The sequence below is a fragment of the Cydia amplana genome, chromosome 13, assembly GCF_948474715.1.
Source record: "Cydia amplana chromosome 13, ilCydAmpl1.1, whole genome shotgun sequence".
Taxonomy (NCBI): domain Eukaryota; kingdom Metazoa; phylum Arthropoda; class Insecta; order Lepidoptera; family Tortricidae; genus Cydia; species Cydia amplana.
The window spans coordinates 2,234,266-2,262,207 of NC_086081.1; the positions used below are offsets into that span (position 1 = coordinate 2,234,266).

General features: G+C 36.3%; 1 protein-coding gene across 1 annotated transcript; it reads right to left on the bottom strand.

Moving 5' to 3' along the window:
- Window positions 1–817: 817 nt before the first annotated feature.
- LOC134653363 (cytochrome b5-like) lies at window positions 818–27,810 on the bottom strand. The gene is made up of 4 exons (XM_063508700.1): window positions 27,621–27,810; window positions 27,373–27,461; window positions 25,729–25,806; window positions 818–1,093 (listed from the first exon to the last, which is right to left on the bottom strand). Exons 1-4 carry the CDS (start codon window positions 27,726–27,728, stop codon window positions 1,012–1,014), a joined length of 357 nt encoding a protein of 118 aa, XP_063364770.1. The 5' UTR covers window positions 27,729–27,810; the 3' UTR covers window positions 818–1,011.
- Between the last annotated feature and the right edge of the window lie 132 nt (window positions 27,811–27,942).

Here is a 27,942-nt window from a genome sequence, read left to right on the forward strand (position 1 = left end):
AATGGTATATATCAGGCCAGCACAACCACCTTTTCATGCCACGAGTATATTTTATGTTTTATAATACAAAAAAAAGCTCAATAAAAACTTTTATGCACATGGTTAAGTATTTCTTGAATTTTTGCAAAAAAATGGTGGAATATAACAATTTAATCGGATTATATCGCTTATAATGGATTTAACATACATCCCGACGTTTCGAGCCCTTTACCAGTGCTCGTGGTCAACTGGTAGACTGAAAATATGTGATGTCTGTATTATAAATGTTATACTAGTTAATCTGTATTTTTTTAATTCATTATACGTTTTTTACTAAGCAGGCAAACAAGCAAATTCTACCGATGGTAAGCAATTACCGCCGCCCATGGACACCAGCAACACCAGAGGGGAAGTACGTTGCCGGCCTTTAAGATATGAGTAAAGCCTGACCAGGAATATATGATCACGCGCCATGTTGCGGAATTTCACTGGAACAAAATTTTTCATACCAAACTGAACTGTCACCCTATACATAAGAATAATTGCGCCCTCTTGACAATGATCATATATTGGTCAGCCTTTACGGAAATACCGCAGGAGACCAATCCGTTATTCTCGTCCTTCCTTGGTATTATTGTAATGCGATGGACCCTTTAATTCGCAATGTAGATTAGAATTAAATTAACTTTTGACCCTCTTTTTGCGTTTTTCCCCAACTAATCATCACTATAACCAGGACAATCGAGCGTCACGGAGGCTGGAAGTCAGAACTTTTTGCTCTTTAAAGGGTTAAAAGTATCAGTTGATAAAGAGACGACTCTACCTGTGGCGATACAAACAATTGTGCTAGCGTATAGCTGTAACAGACGGGCGTACCGGACCGTCTTGGTCCGGTCCGAGACCTGTTCGATCGAGTGGAAGGTCCGCCGTACGTCTGTTAAAGAAGCAGCTACAAGTAAGAGGGAGAAAGAGAGATGCTGACCAAACCAAGTCCGTCTGGTAATGCCAGTCTGTTACAGCTTATAGATATGTTTATGAGTTCTTCTTAACGACCATGGCCCCAACAGCTATAGCGCCGATTATAAGTGCTGCAAGCGCGTACCACTTCCAATTGCTGAAACCAAAAACAGTCAATTAGTTTCAGAGACAAATATTTATGAGGTTGATTGGTCGAAGTATATAGCAAATGGCGCCATCATAGCTTGCCCTGTCAATCCCTAGTATTGTGTCAAAGTTTTGTTTTTTTAATGCCCTGGCTGGCTTAAAGCCAAATCTCATAGAAAAAGGCGACCTATAATGGCACCATGTATGGAAACCTTTGACAGTTGCCAACCCCATTCTGAATGCATACTTTTGGGAGTATATTCGGGTAATTCCGAATATCGTACGGTCGGTGCCCCAACTTAAGTAGGTACCCACGTTGCCATACTAATTGCATAGAAAAGTCGATACTTATGTCAGGGAACCGACTTGCACCAAACATGGGTTAGCAAATAACTCCGAGTTAACCGTTAAACCAGGGTTAAATGGTACTGGTAACCAGGGCTTTAAATACCGTTAAAAAGTTGGTATCGTTACCACAAGGTGACAGATTTAACGTTAAGTTGTAACTAACGTTAGACCAGGTACCGTTAGTTATACCATGCCCTCCCATTCCGAAGGCCGTATAATTCTTTTTAAATCGATATCATAGATGGCGCTATATGTCACAATCGGCGATAACGAAATTTTTATCTTACAGATTAAGATGTATTAAGAGACATTTAAAGTGTCATAAATTAAAAACATTATAAATGAAATACAAACATTAATAACAACACGAATTCAATGCATTCATTTTCAAAATTTGAAATCACAATTATATCGCGACTGACTACGTTATGAACAACAGCGCAGGACAGTTATGTGGAGCTGTCGAAGTAATATTGAATATTGTCACTAGATGGAGCCACCACGGTTCTAATATGTGGAGTTTGATTTAGAATAATTACATTTGAGTTATGAAACTTATGAATTACGAAATTTAGTACATAATGTAAAAAAAATAGATCGGTCGATAAACATGCCTACTCTAAATGAGTACCTATTTTTTTTAAAGTAGGCCTGACGTTAAAATATAAATTTAAAAAACTCGTAAGCCGATGTTTTTCAAAAGAAATGAATGCTTTGTTTTTAAATACAATGCAAGTTTTTATTTCGCTTGATGTCCAAGTCAAACGCACATTTTACTCCTTTATTGACCGACGCGTTTGCGAAGGTCTCCGTTTTAACTCGGGCCAAATTTCGTTTGAGGAGAACGTTCTCCTCGGTTTAATTCTCAACCGATTCTCATCAAATTTTGTGACCAGATTCTAGGATAAAATAGTTTTTTTTTTCAATGTGATTATTTCAAAATTGCGGAAACAAATATGTAGTCGTATCAATATTATAAGAGCATTTCTTTTCTTTTTGAGATATATTTACAGTGCTTGGCAAAAATGTAGAGATGTTGTAATGGTATAGGCGGTATTTAGATATGTATGTAGGTTTTTACTCGAAAATAAGTAGCCAAATTTCGTCAAATTGGCTAAGTGCTATCATGGCGCAGTTTGCAAACAGTTGCTTTGATGCATGGAGGTTCCAAGTTCGAACCCCAGTAAAGTGCGCTGCTAACTTTTTGTAAATTTTTACACTTATATTATTGTATTATTATTTGTGCAAAGCACGGGTTAAACGTATTCGTTTCATTTTTCCAATCTTTTATTAAACTTTTTGTTAATTTAGTTTTCCTAAATAATTCTAAACGGCGTACCCATATATTTTTTATTCAGTTTTAAGCTATGCTCGCGAGGTCTACAGTTTATTAATTTCCTTGTTGTAAACGACGATCGGCTTAAACCGCGAAAATCGAAGTTTGCAAACTTCATGAGGTAGAACAAACTAAATTGACAGCGATTTTGATAACACAGACTATGCAAGTGTTCTTTTAATTACATAATCTAATAGAAGTTTGATGTTTAAAATAACACTAATAAAATATGCTTGGTATGACTCATGCAACTATCTCTGTCACTCGAATTACAACTTAATGTTAGTAAAAGAGCCCAAAATTTGCAATATTCGGTGTTCGCGGGTCGCGGGGCCTGCCTAGTCGAATTTTTGTTGACGGACAAACTCCGACAATGACTGCACTCATGACTACGACGGGAAGTATGGGGGTGGTCATGATTTGGTCATGGACTGGCCACGGTGTGACATGCGAGTTACCCTTGAAAAAAATGCTACCTAGGTGTTCGTATTTCCAATGCAAGGTCATGACCGCCATGACTGGTCAAAAGTCGATGTTTCGTTTCTAAACTGAACACAGTGCGCGTTTGCAAACTTGAATTGACAATACGGTGTGTTATATCTATAGGTTTGTATTTATTTTTAATTTAATACGAGTACTTATGTTCTCAATCGCTCCAGCGTCTCAAGGCCGCACAGCGACGTGCACACGCACACTCGGATTAAGTACTAATTGTAAGGTGCGTCTGTGTGCTTACAAAAACTACCATACAACTAGGTACATAGGCGTGAACGGCCACAGTCATTCGTGCCGTCCTCTTCTTCTTTCTAATAGGAGCGACAGGGACAGCATGCACGGTTTGAAACTTCTAACAGTTCTAACCATGTTAATAAAAGAGGGACGGGCAATATATCTCGCCGCGAGATACTGTCGTGCCTATCATGGGCTAGCCCGGCTGTAAATATTTGTTTTTAGTGCAAATATTTCCTTTTTGTATTTTAAAATACTACAAAATAAATCGTGTTACTGCCGTTTGTACGAGAATGTACATTTTTAACATGAAATAAATGTTTAATAAATAAATAAATATTATAGGGACATTCTTACACAAATTGACTAACGATACAAATGTGTAATATACAATTAATACTTAAATACATAGAAAATATCCATTACTCAAGAACAAATATCTGTCTCATTATATAAATAAATTACACTTTATTTTCAATATAAAAAAATCGATCGAGTAGGTAATTCAAGGTCACTTTTTTTGTAACGTTGTGGACCTGCTACTTACGGGTTAAACACCCTGACCATGGAAACCGGCATACCCTTATTATTTTCCCTCCTCTTTTTTATTTCCGAGACTTGGTGCGCGACTGACACTATCAATAGCTGGCGCGCTCGAGTAACATTTTTAATAACTAATCCGTTTTGTATATATGTTTTCTTAGGTACAGTCAGCAGCAGAAGTTGCTAAGCGGGCGAGGCGTTCATAATTACCTTGACGCGCTCTTATTCACTTAACAATAAAGTCGCGTCAAGATTATTTTGAACACCTCGCCCGCTTAGCAACTATTGCTGCTGACTGTACATGATAGGACAAGTACGGCTACCATTAATTGACATTTGACTTTTACGCCACCGACTGCGTGAACTCGATCGCACCAATACATCAATGCGAGTGCGAGCGAGATAGACTGCGATCGACTTCATGCAGTCGCTAGCGTACCTAAACGTCAAATGCCAACTCATGATAGCCGTAGCGAATAAGCTACAAAACTTTTAGTAGCTAAATAAAAAAATGAATAAATCGGAAATACAATTAGTTTATTTATTAATTTAAAAGCATGGCAAAAAAAAACGTTACACACATTTTTTATTGCAATATTACGAAATAGAATGTAAAACACGCAAAGCAACGTACATATATGGGGCATTATCTATGAAAAGGGACCTTATTGTCGATGGCGCTTACGCCGCACAGCGTCGCGCATCAGAGCATCGTTAATAACGGCGTAAGCGCCATCGACAATAAGGTCCCTTTTCATAGATAACGTCACATATGCTACTTAGGGCGGTGCGCTTTTTTAGTATGGGATTGGCGGATTGGGTATCTGCATGTACTATGTAATTATGTATGTACTAGTATTTTATGGGGCATTATCTATGAAAAGGGACCTTATTGTCGATGGCGCTTACGACGCACGGCGTGGCGCGGCATTGTATTTATACCGGAAACCGGAGCATCGTTGATAACGATGTAGGCGCCATCGACAATAAGGTCCCTTTTCATGGATAACGTCACATATGATCTGTGATCCTTACAAAATACCTACTCCTTCCTTTCCTATATACATGGTCTTTTTAGGGTTCCGTACCCAAAGGGTAAAAACGGGACCCTATTACTAAGACTCCGCTGTCCGTCCGTCCGTCCGTCCGTCCGTCTGTCACCGTGTCACCAGGCTGTATCTCACGAACCGTGATAGCTAGACAGTTGAAATTTTAACAGATGATGTATTTCTGTTGCCGCTATAACAACTTAACAACAAATACTAAAAATAGAATAAAATAAAGATTTAAGTGGGGCTCCCATACAACAAACGTGATTTTTGACCGAAGTTAAGCAACGTCGGGCGGGGTCAGTACTTGGATGGGTGACCGTTTTTTTGCTTGTTTTGGCTCGACTCGATATTTGTTTATGGTGCGGAACCCTCCGTGCGCGAGTCCGACTCGCACTTGGCCGGTTTTTTATTTCATAATAAATCTAAGAAAATACCGCGTAGTATTATATCTATATCTCTAGGTACTAATATGGGGCATTATCTATGAAAAGGGACCTTATTGTCGATGGCGCTTACGCCGCACGGCGTCGCGTGGCCTTTTATTTATATCTGAACATCGTCAATAATGGCGTAAGCGCCATCGACAATAAGATCCATTTTCATAGATAACGTCACATATAAATTTAGATTTTAATATGCGCATATTTTTTCAAGTTAATACTTTCGATTTTATTTAACGGACGTTAAAAATAGATTGTTTCGTCGGCGCGACCTTGGGCTTTGGGCCTCTCAAGGCCATGTGGACGGCACGCGGCAATGCAACGCTTAGCTCCAAGAATTATTTTATTAAAACAGATCATACCGCAATGCCGTGTTCTTTCTGCCCTAATGTGAAGCATAGGTACGTGCTAGTAGTAGATACCTTCAAACCAGCATAAGAGTCCTCTTTGATTATGCATTATTATTGTGTATCTCAAAGTCACAGTTATGCTGGTTTACCCGAACGCTTGTCGTGCCGATTTGCCGAAGCAAGGTAAGCGATAAGAATACGACAAGAATATTTACAATACAAAAAATATAACAAAAAATTAAAAAGTCAAATTGATTTCATAATCGTAAATTATTTCAAAAAAAATAATAAAAATAAATAAATTTCAATTTTGTTGCCGATGGCTGAAACGCCCTCTAGTAATGATTGACCTTAAAAATGAATGTGATGTGTAGGTTTAGTGCGTGAAAGCTACAACAGATGTCGCGCGAGAGGTGTTTTGACGCCATTTCAACGCATGTTTGTCGTAAGAGTTTTATTAGCTCCGTGGGGCTCCGTGCGCCATCTAGTTTGTTACTGTGAACTAAAAAATTGCCTACAAGTATTTGCTACTTAGGACGGTGCGCGTTTTTAGTATGGGATTGGGTATCTGTACTAGTATTATATGATCTGTGGTTATACTACTCTTTACCGGTAACAAAATGGTAACGTTAGCAGCTGTCAATTTGAGCTAACGTTAAGTCAAAGGTATCGATACACCATTGTTAACGTTAGTAGGTAACGTTAACAGCTGCTTATTTACCGTTTGATTAACTGATAGGTGCCATCATCGTTGACAATCGAGCGAATGTTCATTCACTCTCAAGCAGAGATGGGCAATTTTAATAACAAAACTTCCGTGAGACAAAGACATATTAAATGGAGATGGGCATTTCGTAATTGATTCCTGGTTCCACGATTACTCGAAATTACTTTGTAATCTGATTACCGATTCCCAGATTACTTTGTAATCTAACAATACCGAATTACTAATAGTGGAGTCAATATAAAGTTAAAGTTACATTAATTGCACAGTAAAATATTTCTACACGGGTGAATTATATATCATATTGAATACCCGTCTGCGAATTAACAACTTGATATCTGTTCCCGTTTTTTAGAAATAACATTTTTTTTATTTTATATTTTATACTACCTAAACAGTAATTTCTAACTAGATTTTTTTTGAAGAATGGGCTATGAAGCTTACACGACTACACGGTCAGAATTTCTCCCGACAATAATATTAATTATAGATTTAATGAAAAAAACAATAATTTTGTATGTTTTCCATGACCGAGAATATCCCACACTGAGAGAAAAGTTTACTATTGTGGTTAATTTAATAGTATTTGTTTCGATCATGTTTAATTTATCTGCCCGAGGAACTGCTATATTCGCAGAATAGCAGCATGATTTTGGAAACAAACAGCAAATAATGTTCTACACAATTAATGGACACTTCTAGTTTTTTGGCAGTACATAACTGTACAAGTTATTGAAGACTACATACTTATTTTTCTCGCAATAATTAAATCAATTTCCAGCATAAAAAGTCAATGAAGTATGCTGTATTTCCAGGCTTCCACAGAGGCCAAGTCAAACTTTGTTTAAGATGTCAAAAAGATATCATTTTGTTATCATTCGCCCAACCGTCTCGCTCGCACCAATACATATTTCATCTAGTACGAGTGAAATGCACGCGCGAATGATATAAAATGACATCTTTTATAACAAAGTTCGAATTAGCATCAAGGTATATTAGGAAAATATACCTTATGACTTATGGCATTGCGTTAAGGTTTAATAATTCAATGCATAAAGTGTCTGTGTTTATGTGAAAAATGATAGGTGTCAATTTTTATATCTATTCACAAAACGTTTAGAATACAGGATGCACAGTCAGATATAAATAGACCCTTAAAGTCTTACAACTATCTATGATACTGGATCTCAAGCTTATTTGGTTAGTAAGTACCGTCCACCAAGTTATACTTCGAATAGCCACCCGGACAAATTCCAAAGCTAATTTCGAATTTTAAAATTTGACAATTCACGAGAAGAGTAACGTAACGTCAAAGGATATGTTTGTCCCTTTTCAACGATCCTGTCATCCGATGCTTGAGTAGAGCACAGACTTGTAATTGTCGCTCGCGCTTGACAGACAGCTGAAGTGTGCGAAAGGGAAGCCCTCGCGTATATGAACATCGCATGAGTGCGAAAGAGTCAGACTACAAATGAGAAAACGTGACCATTTTGGAGTTTGACAACGGCCGCGGACGGCCAAGAGCGTATCACCGTAATTTTCAATTTGAAAAATATACACAAGTTCGGAAGAAAACTATTTGATTAAGTAATACAATGAAGATGGTGTCTTGTAGTGTACCGGATTTCAGTGTCACGGGGCCAAATAAACCTAGCAAATACTCATTTCAGAGGAATTATGATATTCCGAGCGAAATCTTCTTGACAATATTTTGTCAAATTAACAGCATAAAAAGTGTAAGAAGCCGGTTTATACAGTTAATTATAAGTTTTTCTTCCTTTGTGTGCTAATATTTTATCATATTACTCAATAATTTAAGATATTTTGTGTAAAAACATAAACTGTTACTTTACGCTAGGGCTTGACAAAATGTTCAGATGACAGTATCGATAACTTGTCGGTAATGTCGGTATATTAATATAGCTATGTAATAATTTCTTCACAAGACATCATTAAGATATTAACCTTTATAACCGACTTCAAATAATAACGATTGTTATACCTTTTTGAAGGTGCACATGTTTAGCAGTAAATTTAAACTTCACTTTCCAACACAGTAAGAGTTAGACTAAGATAAGTCTGTAACGATTTTGATAGCACACGGAGTTCAAGTGTTATTTATACGTCATAACGTCGTAAATTTTAACGTTTGAAAAAAAACTGGCCAAGTGCGAGTCGGACTCGCGTTTCAAGGGTTCCGTACATTAAGTCCGACTCACGCTTGACCACATTTCTGATAGGTTTTCCTGTCATCTATAGGTAAAGAACTATTTTGTGTATTTTTTTCAAAATTTTAGACCCAGTAGTTTCGAAGATAAGGGGGGGGGGGAATGGTCATTATTTGCCTATTTTCTTGAATAACTGCGAAACTATTAATCCTAAAATTATAAAAAATATATATTTGAGATTCTTACAATGAGCTCTTTCATCTGATATGTAACGCGATATATGTAGTTTGAAAAAACTTTATTTTTTAATTTTCTCATTTACCTCCCAAAAATGGCCTCCATATTTAAAATTCATTTGTTTACGTTACACGTCCATCTTTGGGTCATAAACTTACATATGTGTGCAAATTTCAACTTAATTGGTCCAGTAGTTTCGGAGAAAATAGGCTGTGATAGACGGACGGACAGACAGATAGACAGACGCACGAGTGATCCTATTAGGGTTCCGTTTTTTCCTTTTGAGGTACGGAACCCTAAAAACGGTAATTTACAAACAAACAAACAAATTTACAAACTTATAACTAGGTAAATATAAAAATTAAGGGTAGGTATATAATTATATGCTATTAGGCCATAGGTACCCGGCTAAATGTACCTAGTACGCTGCTGGCGTTTCCTCTTTGCACCGCTAGCGAAATACGCTGGATAATACGTTTAAAATAACACATTTGAAAAAGTTGTCGATAAAGCAACCAAACACCGACAGATTATTAATATGTTGTAACATGACATCACTATTTTTGATCTCACATAGACAATTTACGCACACACTTGCATTTCATTTTTGGTCGCACTTTTGAAGATTGACAGTTGTTCTTGTCTATTCTAATTCTATGGAGTAGAGAAACTAAAAGAAGCAAATGTTAGCAATTCGTAACGCTTAGTTTTTGTTAGCGATAGCGCATCGCGACATGAGAACTAGTATGAGCCTGGCCCTCGATTACGTATAATTGCAAGGAAACTTGGGATCAAGTTATCTTAGTCAATTTAGAGCAGTTGGAAATCAACTGAATCAACTCATTGTGAAATTTTTGAACGTATTCAAATAATTTGTTGGATTAAGTAGTAAAAGTGTTACAGTATGTTATATATTTGTGATCTACTCACAAGGCCCTTTCATTTGGTACCCCACATGGTATGTTTAAAAGAAAAATGGTAAAAACTTTGCATCACAGTAACTACCCTCACCACTTTCGCGCTTGTCATCTCATATATTTGTGTTCAGGATATTATACTGAATGCACTGATACCAAATATACTCATATCCGAGACGACATGAGCGTAAATTTTTCTAGAAGTCTTTTCGAGAAAAGGCCAGGCTACAATATCATACAGGTTGATTGATACTGAGTGTATTAACACCATGTTCACCCATATCCAAGACGATATGAACGAAAAGTAACCTAAAGCCACCCTACCAACATTTTCGTAACAATGAGAGATTACACTGATTTAAACTTTCACGATTTTTACACATTATTAAATTATACAACGATACGCGATTAAGTCCCGTTGTATAATTTAATAATGAGAGATTATTTCTTGGAAATAATGTTGTAATATAAACTACTTGTAGAGCACCTACCTGCGAATAGATCGTGCTGTCAAAGTTGTTAATGATTTAATATAATATTGTTAGTTAACTAAAGTTTTATTAATGCATCATTTCATCTTATACACCGCGGGATTTAATAACCCGAAAGATTTAAACCACGTATTTTTGACGACAGTACGAGTAAATAATGTTATATCAACATGGGTCCAATTATATATTTTAATTAAACTACTATTTCAGTACAAATTAAATCATATTAATTTACCGCTTCTTTGTGAACAAACCTTTATTCAGAGAGTGAGCGAGTTTAATTAATCTCAAGTAGAGAAACAGAGAGCGAGCATGACATTTCACGAATCACTCCGATATCATACGATGCACGGCGAATGCAGTGACATGTGTTCCATGACAAGAAGTGTCAAGTTATGTCTAGGATCATGTTTACGTTGAAATTATTTCAATTGATTGGCACCTCAAAATACCACAAATTGTATCAAAACTTTATTAATTACTACAACAGTAGGTACAGTGCAGTTATTATTGTTGAAACTTTGCGATAAAATCTTTTCCTTTGAGTGAGATAACCAAAGCCATTAACCATGATTATATCCGAAAGAAATCATGTCTCTTATTGTTTTAACTCATACTACAGCTGGAAAGGGATGATTACTTTGTTAAAATCAATGAATGACCTTTTGTTAAAATATCGATCATGCTTATCAGTACGTATTTTAAATTCTCGATGTGTTGATTTATACTGAGTAAAGTAAAATAAACAACTATGTTAAACAATTACGCTTTTTTATTAATTTAATGAATTAGGTTTTCACACCTGAGGATGCCGAAGACCGGGCAAAGTGGAGAAGGCTGAGCAGGAAAGCGGACCCTGGCGCTAGACCGGGAAAACGCTAGGTTGAAGAAGAAGAATGAATTAGGTTTTCGAAGTGTGTACCACCGTTTTCAGCACAAAGATTTAATTTTAAACGGATTTCATTATTTAGGTTTACAAAAGTGTTCTTTATTTCTTCGGAAGCCGTTCGAATTTTTATTAATAATTCTTCTCCAGACTTCACTGGTGTTGAGTATTCCTTCCTTATCTTTCAGAGTTCCCCATAGAAAAAAAACCAATGGCGTTAAGTCGGGTGACCGGGCGGGCCAGGTTAGGACGTTGCTTCCACGGCCAATCCACCTGTCAGGGTATTGTTCGTCTAGCCAATTTACGAACTGGGAACGAGGCTGAAGTGGGTCCGTCGTGCCGGAAGCACATAGTTCTTCGGGTTTCCAAATCCGTACACAAAGTGAATATCCGCTAAATGAGCCGGAGGATAATGCGGCATGGTGAATTTTATTTATTACAGTCAATCAAATTTAAAGATTTTATCTTGCGCATATCTTGACATCAATTTCGTCATTTTCGTCAAACTATCAGCCAGTTATCGTGAAGAATCGTGAAGGAATAGTTTGCACTCTCGTGATTGAGAACAGAACAAAATTTCGTTAGAAGTTCGAATTTGGCTAATAACCATGCAGTTAGTGCGCCTGCGTGTAAAATTAGTTGGTGGCTACGTCATGCATAAGGGTGTGTTAGAATTGAGATTTTTTAACTTGTGATTTGTTTTAAATAATTAATATCTCTTAAATTAAGGGTTTTTGGACTATGTGTTATATAACTTTATATACTCTAATTAGGATCTAAAATCGTTGGTTTAAATCTTTCGGGTAATAACCCCCGCGGTGTATATAACCCTATTACCCTTTGAATGACCTTTTTCACGTTTTCTACAGCAATGCAGTCGACTGCAGCAATTTTGAAGCGCCACATTGCTACCGACTGCATTACTGTGGTAAATGTCAAAATCGAAGTTCCTGTCTGGATTTTGGCGTCCATTAAAAATAAATAATCAAAGGAGGTCATCGATGAAATGGCCTGGAGGACAAGCCATCGTTAATTGGTAGAGAATGCCTTATGGCATTAAGTCCGCCTCTTGTACTATAAGGTTTTTCTTTTGTGCAATAAAGATTAACCACTTTATTCATAAACTTTACGGGCCTGATTTAGTTCAATTATGTTTATCCCTTACTTACAAATACATAAGTTAAACTGACAGATAAGGACAAACGATTATTACTATTATTAGCTAATTGAAGTTTGTAGCGCGTTTATGAATAAGGGGTTAAAGAAATAAAATAAATACAGATGATGACAGTAATTGTATACGCATTTTATTACGGAAAAAGATTTAATATTGGGTGTAAATGAAACGGGAATTGGAAATGTAAAATAAAATGATATTAAAATCTCGAGTGTCGGATTCATGTTTTGATATATTTTTTGTATTTTAATAATAGTTTGGATTTATTAAAAGAATGTGACATATTTTGTGGAGATTTCTTTTTAAATATAGTATTTGCAACATAGGTTATCACATCTCAAAAAATCTCTGGTGTGAGAATTCATGTAGAGCTCTCATACATTATGAACTGTGCTGACCAGACTATTTTACAAGCAAGCAGTAACATCAATAAATAGGTGTCTCATTTAATATAATCCGACTAAATTACATTTCAGCAACACCTCCATATTTCACAAAAAAAATCAAGACATTATCCAACCTATATAATCTTGACGTATATTATATCAAAGACGCCTGTACCTAATATAAACCGACCAAGTAACGAATTAGCTATACCATCATATTTAACAAACTAATTTATGACGTTTTGCAACCTTCTTATTTTGGCAAATATATTCCGACACAGCCGGGTGGTATTTTATCTGTCCAATCTCGGTCCATTGTGTATTTGCGTCTCACATTTTGCTTAATGAGAGAGTGAGACGCAATGCATATTGGACAAAGATCTTAAACAAGTAGAATACCACCTCTTTCATTTGATAAACATAAAGAATAATGACAAAAGACTATGAACTCTAACTACTAGAATTAAAGTTGAGTTTTACTAACGTACATAATTATCTTTAATGTATTTTGACTGATTCTATTTCAATTTGACAGAAGCCCTGCCGTATTTATGGTCAATAAGGTCTACTGGCCTTAAAATTGTGTATGAAATTACAAGCAAATACCAGCTTAAAGAATGATAGTGTTAACGTTAGTTTGGTAACGTTAGTTTATAATGTGAATTGGGTAACGTTAACAAGCCCTGCAATAAAAAGTAAAATTACCGGTAAAATTAACGTTAACTAGCTAACGTTATAATAATGTTAAGTTATCAAGTATCGTTACCATTTACTACCGGTAATAAGGTATTTTTATGATTTTAACGTTAAGTAACGTTACTTTATAATGTGAATTGGTAACGTTAACAAGCCCTGCTGGTAACTTCGGGTTTAACCGGTTAACCCCGAGTTAGGCTAGCCCTGGGTGGCGCAAGTGGCCCTAAGTGTCCGCGAGTAGGTACCATAGACAAAACTGTAAGTTTGTATTAAACACAAGAACAGCTACAAAGATTATGTATATTTCTATTGTACGACCAACATACCTAAATTATAGTCTTGTACTCGTAATATCTTATTTATACAATACGATTATAATACTCATAAATATACAGTCCTGTAATATAATATGTTTTAAATAATGAATGTGAAAATATTGACTCAATCGACTGTTCATAAACTTAAACCTTATAAATATAATATATACCTTCATTATTGGAGCAAAATGAAATGAAATAAAAACTCTATTGAAGTTTTTCATTGGTACACGGAACAGTCACCTGCAATAGGTAATACATATGTTACACAACGAAGGCCGCAAAAATATCTGACAAGATCTAATTTATAGAGCCATAATAGCTTTTCACATATTTAATTACACAAACGGGTCTACCGCGATATAGTTTCATTGTTTTTACCTTAAATTCCGACGTTTCAGCTGAGTTGCACCAGCTGTGGTCACGGAAAGACTGACGTCCCAGCAAATGTCAACGGAGATATAAATAAAACAACACTGAACTACCCGAAATTATTTTATAAAAATGTTCGGGGTAGACAAAGAAATTGCAGCTACCGGCGTGCGTGTCACATATGTTTGCGGCCTTCGAAAAGTAACATATTATTGCAGGTGACTGTAATAAGGTGACGGGTAATAAAAAACAACTCACGCTATACGTTATAATATAAGTACAGGTACATTTACCTTCCACCACCACATTGGTCGCAGGGAAGACCACGCTTCCGTCTTTTTTCACACCTTGCAAACAAATCTGACTTAAATGTAATGCAATAGAACCTCAATTCATTATTAAACTATCTAATCTACTGCTAAAAGAAACAAGTCAAGTACAATATAATAAATAATAATTTATGTGTAAGGTTGGTACGGATGTAGTGCATAATTATTTTCCATCGTATTTTCACGGAAACGTACGAACGTGTATTGCTATTTCAGTCAGTCTCGGTACAAAAAGTACTGAGGTTAACTGAAGTAGCATGACAAATACGAACTTTTCCGAGAAAATATATACGATGGAAAACAATCATATACCACATCTGTACCTGCACCAAATAAGGCCCAGTTCGCTTGTTAACTTTCAGAATTTTATACATAATTTTATAAGGGGGATAGGTTCAAATTTTGCGTCCATGTCCACTAGTACCCTAGACCAAACTGCAAGTTCATATTAAACATAAGAAAAATAAAAGATAAAAAAAAACATGGGCCTTATTTAGTGCATGTTTCTTATGTGATACACCTGTTAAAATGTCAAAATTTTTGGCATGACAAATTTTCTGAATTTCACTGAGCCATATTCGAACATATTACTGGAAATCCTAAGGGTACGTACCCTCTTTTGCACTTCTTTTTTGTTTTCACAGTTTGGCTAAAATAAAAAAGAATAGTTAAATTTTAATATCACCTAGTGTAAACTAGATTTTGTGTGTTTTAACAACTTACAAGCTATTTTTGTTCCAAGAAAGCTAATATAAACCTAAAAAAACATGGAAATTGCTTAGAGCGCATTTATTAGGTACAATTAGATTACAAATTCTGCCAAATTAATTAATTAATTCTAGAATTTTGTTCCTGTGTTTGATTGAAAGAGCCCATCATTTTATTCAAAGTTATTTATCAAATGATTTCCTCATTATGTTACAGTGATAAGATAATATACAATTTAGAAAATGGTAACAAAATGATAAAAACTCATTGAAAAGCTTTTGGAAGTGTCAAAAAATTTAAACACCACAAAAATTAACCTGTCCGAAGTATCAGCAACGATTTTTTTGGGCGCGGACGTAGACGTGGGTATTTCATCGCATTTGTCTGGAGGTACCGCGAAGCGGGTGCCCTTGGAACTCTTGGTGGTGAGCGGACTGCCCAACATGTTATAGTCATTAGTTATTGGTAAAAAACATTGTTTAATAAGTATTAGACAGTTCTTTAACACTTTCACTGTCCCGTGCCCCACATGTGGGTCACGGCAAGCCTCTAAGGCCGTAAGGTTAACAGTTAACAGTTGGGACAGTGAACGTGTTAACTCAGCGACTACTTGACATGAATACAAACGTACAAGTTGCCAAGAGTTTCCAAAATGTTGGAAAAGTTCTCGAAAATGTTCATATAAACTACAAGGAACTCTGTAAAGAAAATGTAACTTAGGAAATGGGAAATTATGATCCTCGAACAAAAATATGAGGCGCTTCGGAATTATTCCTTGTGGAAATTTTGCAATTACCTATTGGAAACTTTCTACGGCACATAGTTTACATACATTATGTATACTTTATTTAAATAAGGCCCAATCATACGTGGTTGATTTTAGGGTATCGTCTTGCGTCGTCCCATTAATTTTTCGTCAAGTTCTTACATTAGTCCTATTCTGCTTTCGTCACGCATTCTACATTCGTCACAATCGTCGGTGGCTTTCAATGTAGAATGCGTGACGAAAGCAGAATAGGACTTATTTAAGAACTTGACGAAAAACGAATGGGACGACCCAAGACGATACCATTTTTTTTTAATATAAATTGATAAGGTTTTTTTTTAATGTCTATCTCCACTTTTCTATCGTACACAATTAGATATTTTATCTACGATAAATCGTTTTAAAGTACCTTGTGTTGTCAGGAGCATCGAAATTCCGCCAATTTTTAACAAATTTCTTCGAAGGTGCCTTGGTAAGTGCCGCACAACTAAGACAAATAGTTTACTATGTTAAACATTAAAAATAAATAGAATACTTAGGTACATTTTAATAAAAGATATTAAAAATTAAATACCTTGAAACAGAGTTACAATCTGAACATGAACTTTTTCTGTGGAAAAAAATATTGATATTATAATTCACAATATTAAAGTCATTATTACTTATCGCACTGAATACTGGTGATTACTTACATCATTTAGTACCTAATTATAGTAAAAATGTGTGTAGATAAATTAACTATAATGTTATAGTTGGGGGTACTGAAACTTTTGCATGAATTTATTTATGGGGCATACATTTTTATTTACTTTTTTGAATAAATTATTATAACAACCTAACGCTACGGCTTACGTCGGCGGACAACGCGCGAACGCGGCGCGGCGCGGCGCGGCGCGGCGAGGATGAAACAAACCGTTGATACGTATAGGTATGTCCTACTCGTACGTGAGCGATTTAGACGCGAAGCGGCGCGGCGGCCGCGCAGCGTCCGCGCGTTGTTCGCCTACGTAAAGCCCTTGCTACACGGTCGCCGACAAAGGCCACGCGGTTTGGGGGCTTGTCGGCGACCGTGTAGCAAGGGCTTATGGCTCATAAGGTACAGCCATACAAACTCATAAGACAAGTCAAAATCTTATAAGAAACGCAAGTACAGTTGTAGTGCATAATTAATTTCCATCGTACTTTCTCGGAAACGTTCGTATTTATCTTGCTATTTCAGTCAACCTCGGTACTTTTTCTACCGAGATTGACTGAAATAGCAAGTCACATTCGTACGTTTCCGTAAAAATACTATGGAAAACAATTGTGTACTACACCTGTAGGTATCATTATAACCAGAGATCGGACAAATTTGCGACATTGCTCGCAATAATGTGGACATGACTCCAAAATTGATTAAATAATTAATTTCTTACCTGAGGTTTAATTTTGATTCCAAATAACACAAAGAGTTCTTATAATGTAAATTTGTTTAAAAAAATAATCAGTATGTTTTCCAAATTTTCTGTAGGTACTTATTTTTTTATATCAAAAATATATTTAAGTGCTATTTATTGACTAGGGAACAAAATTCAATCTCAGGTAAAAAATTAATTAAATGATTAATTATTTAATCAAATTTGGAATCATGTCCACATTATTGCGAGCAATGACGCCAATCTGTCCGGTCTCTGATTATAACTTACAGTGTAGGAAATATATTTGATTTTGCTTTTAAAAATTTAACTAAGTACCTATAGTAAGTATTTGTATTGATTTTGCTTTTAAAAATTTAACAAAGTACCTATTTTAGCTCTAAGTACATATATACGAGGGGCGTTCAATAAAAAGTGAGAATGAGTATGTTATATACAACTTTTATTAAATGTTATTTTATTTTTCGACATAGTCACCTTTTAGCATAATACACTTAGTATATCTTTTTTCTAAACTTAATATTCCATTTCTAAAAAAGGTTTTATCTTGAGTACTTAAAAAATCTTGTACTGCAGCGACTACCGCGTCGTCGTCTTCAAATTTCTTGCCTCTTAGGTATTTCTTCAATCTCGGAAATAGGTAGAAATCACTAGGGGCGAGGTCTGGTGAATACGGAGGATGCTTAAGGATATCGAACCCAGCATCACGTATTGCACCCATTGCAACGGCGGACTTGTGTGCCGGTGCATTGTCCTGATGGAACAAAACAATTTTCGAGAGTTTACCTCGCCGTTTTTCACGGATCTCATTGCGCAATGTTGCTATTTGTTTGGCATATAAAGAGCCCGTAATAGTGGCTCCATGCTCGAGATACTCAATCACTACGACCCCTTTACCATCCCAAAAAACAGAGCCCATGACCTTATCGGCAGATGGGCCCACCTTGAATTTCTTCGGAGTTGGAGATGATGGCCTTTTTCATGTCATAGACTGCAGTTTCGTTTCAGGGTCGTAATGATGGAGCCATGTTTCGTCCATTGTTATAAATCGCGCCAAAAAAAGTTCCCGGTCTTGCTGTATCAGGTCCAAAGCTTCTTGACAAATCTCGACTCTAGTTTGTTTTTGCGTGTCAGTAAGCATCCTGGGTACCCAACGCGCTGATACCTTTTTCATACCCAAGTGTTCATGTAAAATATTATGCACGCTCCCCGTTGAAATCTTTACATTTTCAGCAATAAAACGAACCGTGACACGACGATCCGCCAAAACCAAGTTTTCGACTTTTTTCACAATTTCTTCAGTTACTGCTGTAGTAGGGCGTCCGGAGCGGGGGTCATCCATGGTCGATGTTCTTCCACGTCTAAATTCGGCGCACCAACGTGCAACTGTCGAATACGGAGGAGCATTAGACCTTAAAGTGTCCCGTAAATCTAAATTGACTTGGTCCGTAGAAAAATTTTTCAAACACAAGTATTTAATAACGGCGCGCAGTTCAATTTTCTCCATTTTCGCTAACGTATCGCAAAGAAATCGCCGTATTTTTTTTTTAAACAAAAAACAGTTAGTTTTTTTTTTCATGGCAATCAGCTAGGTAGATTAGCTTTACCGGCCAGTATTTACTTTCCTAATATTTAAAGAGTTTGCATCTCATTCTCATTATATATTGAACGCCCCTCGTAGTTTGTAGCTTTCTAATAGACCCCGAAGGCTAATCCTATTGTCTATTGTTAAGAAAAACCGCTCGTGCCACGTGCCACAACCACCTGCATAAAAAATCGGTACTTCGGTTACTGAGTGCCGGCGAGTCGAACGCTACAGAACCAGTCTAACATGTGTCATCGAGTGTAACAAAGGCGCGTTATCGGAGAGCGCACCTACACTGGTTTTTGAGCGTTGGACTAGCCCGCGCTCAGGTGCCAAATAGAATAATTAGGACCCTTTTTTGCAGGTAAGTAGCACGTGCGGTTTTACTGAACAATAGACAATAGAATTAGCCTTCGGGGTCTATTAGAAAGCTACAAACTATACCTAGCATTTAACGACCGAGGCTTAAAACTACAGTTTAAAATAAATAATGTTACAGACCCACTTGGAGTACTAATGTTTTTTGACTTGCGATCTTTCTTTGCCATCCTGTGTTCGGTCATGCAACTAAAACATAGGTAAGAGTAGAAAATAAATAATTAAAAAAATCAGTACTTTACAAAATAACAAAATATATACAGGGTGCTTCCTGTAACAGGAGCAATAAATTAAACTGTAGGCTGTACTCCTCAAACTGACTAACATTTGTTCAGCAACTTTTGAAAATAACTCATGTTTTGATTTTTATTACACTTTTAAGTTTATTCTAAGACGCAATTGTATTGAAAATTTTGTTATGTTTAAAGCGTGACAAGCAACGTCAAACACACTGATGTCAGCGTACATTGAAGGCAATATTTATTTTGTATGAAAAAGAGGAAGTCTAAAGAATTCATAATTTTTAAAAGTTGCTGAACAAATGTTGGTCAGTTTGAGGAGTACAGCCTTTAGTTTAATTTATTGCTCCTGTTACAGGAAGCACCCTGTATAGGTATATATATGTACCTGCTACTTGGAGCGCAAACTATAATACATGGTTGACGGTTTCTGTGGAATAGTTTTTATATTTTAGAACTGTCTTATATTATAACTAAATTTCAGACTATCAATTATTACTGTAAGAATTCTAAATATATAGACTAAAGTCTGTTTTTTTATTCGATAGACTAAAATGAGATATAGTATGAAATGACATTTTATGTTCGTACTATGAACTGTCATTTCAGTCTATCGAATAAAAAAATTGACTTTATATATATACTTAGTACAGTATGCTGCAGAGCGATTCTATGCAGGGGGGTCAGTTATCTCTGCAGCGTACCGTACAGTCAGCAGCAGAAGTTGCTAAGCGGGCGAGGTGTCCAAAATCACCTGGACACGCTCTTATTCTCTTAACAATAAAGTCGCGCCAAGATCATTTTGAACACCTGACCCGCTTAGCAACTTCTGCTGCTGGCTGTACATACTAGGGCGTGCTCCCTTGTAAGGTTTTCTATACACGGTGATCACGAGGAACCAGAATGATCTTCACAGTGTAATCCTGATCATATTTAAAGACTGAAATGTCTTATAAACCTTTCTGAAATTTGCCTCTGTATTTACTCTGAAAGTATATACTTTCAGAGTTAAGACAAGACAAGAATGCGCCACAATAATTCGTATCTGGCGCTATTCCGTTAAAAATATTTACTACATATTAACATTTATTATATTTACCTACGACTATAGCTAGACAAATATGTTAGCAATAACTTAGATTAAACACTAAAGCTAACAACATTCCTCTAAATAAACACAAACATTTTATAACTCATTGGAAGATGCGTCTGCTTCGGCGGCCGAAATCAACTAAGAACCTACCGCGAACACCGAATTTCGCAACTAGCGGGCATCTTTCTCTTTTACTCCAATTAAGGCGCTAGACGCCGTTTTTGGCCGAAAACTCTAACATTCTAGAGTCTATATCTTCTTAACGGTTCAACAAAAAAATATGAAAAAAATATATATGATTTTACGTTTTATGTACAACATTTCCAACGTTTGATTTGTTCCCTATGACTTATAGTTTTTCCAAAAAAGGAACATTACGACAGGCCGTTTTGCGACTAACTTTGCCTATTTCTAGTAAACGGATTATTCGATTAAAGTTATTTTTAAACTAGAATAATTGTTTTAACAGATACTACAAATGCAACGTAGAATAATGTTAATTAATAATTTTTTTTTTAAGAAATCGAATATTTTTCAACATTTTGTGCGTATGTAGCTCGAAAAAGGCGTGGCCGGCAGTCGTGTGCTAGCTTTGAGACGAGGAGGCTGTGTCGCTCGTCGCTCCGTGCCTTCCTTGTATTCTGCATGCTTGTTCTGAGCCGAGGTGCAATAAAATTGGAGTTATTTTGACCAAAGATTAAATAACTGCAGAATGTTGATTTGGTTGTGACGCGCTTTAGCGCGCGCAACACGGTGTTTCGCAGCCTATTATTACGAACGTAATGATAATATTTCCACTTATGTTTGAGAAAGCTTCATTTGAAATATATAAAAAATGTTTTCGAACATGCGCCGACATATTGCCATTAAAATTTAACGTTATTAATAAAGTTCAATTTCTAAAAAAAATTGATCAACATTGGCAATTTATGTTGTAGGTATATACTATATAGTTTGATTCAGAAACCATTACATTTTTAGGATTGTTACCCATTAAAATGATGTTAGTTTATTAAGTAAATCTGAAGGCACGGCAGTGCCCCCGCCAAGTCGAGCAAAAAAAGAGGCCGTACCATCCTTTTCTCGAAGCGATTCAGGCCATTTTCGACGTCCTGTAATTTTGTGCTGGCTGAAGCTAAAACCCTGAATTTTCAGTAATATATAGGGCTAAACATGTTTAAGATATATTCTTAAAAAACATTCAATTTGAACTAGTAGTTTAAGAATTATTGTACGTCAAAGTTCCTTATTTTCGACACTGACACACTCACTCACTCACTCACTCACCTACGATCATCATAATTCTAAGGTACTTCTAGTATATCCACAAGCTTCAAATTCTAAATATAAGTAGTTTTTAAATTTAATTTTAAAACCTAAAAATATTGCAATATCAGTCACGTTTTAAAGATCTAAGAACTGCATAAGTAAGTTTGTAATCCCATATAAATATTTGCTATTACAAAGTTACTGTTGCAGTTCCTACAAATAGTAGGTAGTAAAGTAAAGGTACACTACGATGTACGATGTGAGTATGAATGAAGATGTGTTTCTTTATGATATGTGTATACATAGTATGAGTACCCGAAAAGAAGGACTGTCTACAAAAAGAGATGAGATCCCATCAAAAACATTACATGTAAAAAGGTGCAAGTCTCGCAACGCTTCTACTACAAAAAAGTTTTGAGATGTAATGTGAAACCAAGTCGGTTATTTTAATCAGTGCCAGGGGGTGTAAAAACTGTATCAAATATATATCTTTAATTTGTAATACATATAATGACTTGGCAATCGCACGGCTGCAAACAAAAGGTATACGAGTATAGCGCCAACTGCACGCCTCTGGGCTGTATCTTATTCTTTGAACCTCGTGGCGGTGCAGCGATACAAAATTCACGTACGATCGCAGCGAGCGGGGTAAGCGGGTGGTGCGGGTACAGAGCGCTTAGCTCCGCCCTGACGCTCAAGGGCATTGGGCCTTCCAATCGTCTTAAGGTGTAATTATAGAGACAGAGAAAGATGCCCGCTATTTTGCGAACTGCGGTGTTTGCGGTAGACCTCACAGAAGCGCGGGCGCAGTTTCATTCTAAGATTTTATAAATGTAAAATTTCTATATTTATTTACATATTAGTGCCCTTACAGGGTTTAGAGCTGCTCATAATTCAAATGTACCACCTTATGTACAGTCGCCTTCAGATATATTGGAGCGGTCAAGGCGCTCACAAATATCTGAACACGCCTCTATATATTGTCAAGGCTTTAAAGTGCGTGTTCGGATATTGTGAACACCTTGGCCGCTCCGATATATCTGATGGCGACTGTACCTCTATGAATGAAAGCAATAAATTACTAATGACAGATTCTAAATTAAATACATTAGTCTGTGCGGAAAGAGAAGAGTCGTGGAATATATGGGGAATACAGTGAAACCTGGTTAAGTGGGACCTGGATAAGTGAGAAACCTCTATAGCTGGGACTCATGGTGCGGTCCCGACACTTTAGCACTGAATTACCTCTGTTAGTGAGAAAAAATGAACCTCTATAACTGGGATTAGTTGTTGTGATTTTAAAGTCACATTTACCTCTATAATTGAGACAGAGAGTGTATTTTACCTCTTTTACTGAGACTATATAAGATCACATTTTCCTAGTTGTTTTTTTTTTAGAATTTAATAGGAATTGACCTCTGTATCTGAGATAACGTCAATCTATGACCTCTCTAACTTGGACTTTATTGATCAATTTCCGTATTCTTACTAAATCTTAGTCTATCCACAAATTCCGCATTTGCTTAATTGTGTCTAAACGACTTCAAGTTTCATTTAGGTACTTTATGTAGTTAAAACTATCGAAACGAAAGCTGAAATCTTGATAGTAACACGAATAAACAAATTTTCATTTAATAGATTTCTAAGACGCAATGAAGTCCGTATCAAATTTAATTGAAAAAATATATTCTTTGGAGAATCATTCAAAATAAATTCAAAGAAATATTTAAACAGACTTAAAAAATATTTAGAGACAAGGATTATTTTACCTTATTTTTAAAGATAATTACAAAATACCTTATTAACCACCTCTATAACTGAAATATATCCTCTATTCTCACCTCTATTAGTGGGACCCTCTGTAAATGAGACAGAAATTTATTTGTACATGGCTAACTGAGAGCCTGGGTAAGTGGAATACCTCTTTAAGTGAGACAAATCTGCTCGTCCCTTGAGATCTCACTTATCCAGGTTTCACTGTATATACCTCATAGACTAGGAATCCTCTAGACTGAGTTTAGACTTAGAGCAATTATTTCATGAAACCGATGCTGCCAAAAATACGGGGGTGCGGGGGGACGAGGTGAGCGAATCCCGTGCCGTGATTGGTCCGTTCAAAGACACGGACCAATCACGGCACGGGATTGACTCGAAGATGGAGGAAATTTACCGTATGAGTGGCAGAGGGGTTAGCGTTACTATGCTCAGTCTAGAGGATGTCTTGTCTGTGATATACCTACATTCTACGACTCCTCTCATGCGGAACAGACTACAGGCAAATCTGGCGCTACTTAAAACTGAGATAATTTCTATTTACATGGATGCAGAAGATTTCGCACGTTAATTCTAAAATTACATCATTATATTATGATAAGATAAGATTTGCCAGTGATACCAAATAACCACGGGATGTTTAAGTAGGTATTATATAAAATTAATACTTTGCATGTGACAAATAAAACTCTCCTTCGTATGATAAAAGAATCTAAATATGCAGTGCTGTAGTTATTTAACTATTTACTTTATGGTAGTAATGGTATTGTAAATAGTTAATATAGATTTAAGTAAACAAATATTGTACGCCTGGCTGAAATATTACAAACTATAGTGATGGAAAAATACATATTATGTAATCCACCTTTCTGTAACACCTATAATTATGCAATAAATAATTATCTTATCTTATATCAATGAAAAAAAAACCTTGGGCAGGCTTGTCGTTTACAACTGAAAATAAAATTGAATAAAGTTTTTAGGATTAGGAAAGGAAAGGTCTGTTAGATATTATAAAAATACATTAGACTATCAATATATACCTAACTTATATAATATGTCTGTGGGATGAAAGTTTACAATAATATCAGGAAAATCTTGTAGCACACACATCAAATACAAAAGTCCGTGTATGTTGATCGCAAAGTAGAAGGCATAAAATCTTTTAAAGTTTTTCTTCAATAACAAGGAAATTGAAAATTATCTCATAAGTCAAAGTTTGACGACCTGTGTGGCCTAGTGGATAGTGACCCTGCTTAAGAAGCAGATGGTGCCGCTCCTGGGTTCAAATCCTGGTATGGGCATTTATTTGTGTAATGAGCACAGATGAGATTTATTTGTGTGATGATCTGTTCCTGAGTCATGCATTGACGTATATCTCAAGACTGGCCTTACGGGCAATAATAATGGGGCCAGTACAGCGGTGTGACACCGCTACAAATGCGATTGGTTGACGAGTTCGCATCACACGCGCGATTGTTCGCAACTAGTTGCGTTACACTGCACGCTTGACTCGAATTCGTGAGTGACACCGGCTGAACTAGTACTATTTTTAGATATACGACAAGTCATCCGTGTTTTCTATGTATTTATAACTTGTATTGGCATCTTGGCTTTTAATAAGATTTAAAAAATAGCTTCACATTACACTTCTCCGGAATGCCCTTTATGAGAAATTTGAATGCATTGACGTATATCTCAGGACAGGCCTTACGGGCAATAAGAATGGGGCAGTACAGCGGTGTGACACCGCTAAAACGCGATTGGTTGATGAGTTCGCATCACGCGCGCGATTGGTCGCAACTAGTTGCGTTGGACTGCACGATTGGCTCGAATTTGTGAGTGACACCGCTGAACTAGTACCATTTTTAGTGCCCGTAATGCCCGTCCTGAGATATACGTCAATGTTTGAATGACTTACCAAGGTTGAACAGGAACAGCTTTCTTTGATTTTTCGTCATCTGGCAAAGTTCCAATTTTATACTGCTGCAACAGCTCTCTGAAACATGTTTTTTTTTATGTTATAGAGACCGCGCGTGTAGGGTCTGCCATCTTGTGACCTGAATCGAAAGCAAAACCAATTCATGCTTCTAAGCAGATGCTACCCCCTACATCCTGGCCCTTTCGCGTAGTAGGATCTGCCATCTAGTGGCTTGAATCTAAAAATGGAGACATAATGATGCGGGGCAATCAAAACGGGGCTTCTGTGCTGCCGTGTACAGTTCATCCACGCTCCTTATACCACAGAATAAGTAATAGTATTATCATACAGAACGGCCACGCACCGCCCCGCGCCGACTCGCATTACCTCGCCCCGCGACTGGCCACGACATGAATGTGACGGACTTCTGGCGTCCTCTCAGTAAAGCGACTTACCCACACATACACAATGACACGTGTACAGACGCGCCGCGCACACATATAAACGCAAATGATTTTTGATGTATGGCGTGTCCGCCCTGTGGCTATAGACACCTTTTGACTACTTGCTTTATAACAATTATAAAAAAATGTAAACTGAAACATTTATTTATGGGTGGCATGAAAATAACTCTAGGTGTTTCCCATTTATTTATAAGCAGTTGTTTGGACATTCACATCAAATTCTATAATCAAGCCAGCATTCTCAGCACCATTCCAAAGGGACCCCAATTTTTAGATGTATAAATTCATTAGAGTATTAATTTTGTGTTTAACTTATATTTGTTAAATAAGCTAGTATTTATTTATATATACATTATTTAAGTTATTTTTTGTTATTTTTTACCTGTAATAAACTGCTATACCTACTATTGATGTAATGTCATAATTATATTCAGTGCATCAGCATCTTTCTTACGTATAAGAGCTGTTGTTTATTCCAAAATTACAATATATTTGCTACATCATTTCTATAAAATAATTTTAAACCAATAATTATTAGGTGTTAAACAATTTTAAGCCAAAACTAACATTATTTTGACAGGTAGGGCCTGTCAAATGTAGTAGTGACAGAATAATTATCATACCAAAAAAAGCTGACTAGAGCCAAATAAGGTAGAGTCTGTCTAAGGTATACCACCTGTCCAATTTCTTGGTCCAATGTGCATTGCGTCTCACTCTTTCCCTAAGCACATTGGCAGGAGTTTCTTTAGAAATGTCATACTTATTTTCATAGAATTAATGGGGCTCCCTTATGAGGCATAAGGATGTCAGGATTTAAGCAAGATTGAACCCTGTTAGTTTGAAATAAAATTCAAAATCAACCTCATAATGGCTTAGCTTAGCATCATCAGATAAATATCGCCCTACTTACTAGGTAATCTAAAACCAGTAGCTTCAGAGAAAATAGGCTGTGACAGATGGACAGACAGACAGATGCACAAGTGATCCTATAAGGGTTCCGTTTTTTCCTTATGAGGTACGGAACCCTAAAAATTAGGGACTTTACATTCACCTTTGAATTTCTTCACAATTGCTTGCAGGTTTCCTCACGATGTTTTCCTCTACAAGCATATGTATTTACAAAAGCTCTGTTTTCATGTTCACCCACTGTCCTGACAATACTAAAAAAATAAAACATTACCTTGCATCTTCACTGTGACCTACATCTTCAAAAGCTTGAGTGGCATCTGACCCCGCAGCGTCCAGAAGGGTGTCCTCGCCTCCAGGGTGCTAAAATAAAATAAAAACATAATTCACTTATATCCAGTGTTATAACAGGTAAAATCGACTTTAAGTTTTTTGAAAATGCAAAGTTTATCTAGAACTTAATGAAGTTAATTTAACTTGATTGTTACGTCATCATAGAACAGTAAATAGTTAACTATTTACCTCTTCTAAAAATTTTGTTACATCGAACACATCGTCATGTATTATCAGCCACAGGTTGTTCCTGTGCCTGTTTTGCTTCACTTCGGCTCTGGTTATAACTGTAGTCATTGTTACAAATTTAAAAACTGAGTACTTTCATTCAATTTAGCTTGTTACACGTGAATTTATGTTTTTTTATATCAAATTGTTGGTGTGGTCGCCACCCATTTGCCACCCAGCTCAGCTGGCACTGGCATTTGTCATTTGTCACTGTCAGTGTCAGTGAGCAAGTGAGCGTTTAGATTGTTCAATAGATCAAAGAGTAGTATAATCAATAGATTAT

Coding starts and splice junctions, on each gene's coding strand:
- LOC134653363 (XM_063508700.1), bottom strand. CDS start 27,728: ATGACTACAGTTATAACCAGAGCCGAAGTGAAGCAAAACAGGCACAGG. Junction 25,807..27,372: donor GGTCACAGTGAAGATGCAAG/GTAATGTTTTAT, acceptor AACATGTTTCAG/AGAGCTGTTGCAGCAGTATA. Junction 1,094..25,728: donor GCTGTTCCTGTTCAACCTTG/GTAAGTCATTCA, acceptor TTTTGGTTTCAG/CAATTGGAAGTGGTACGCGC.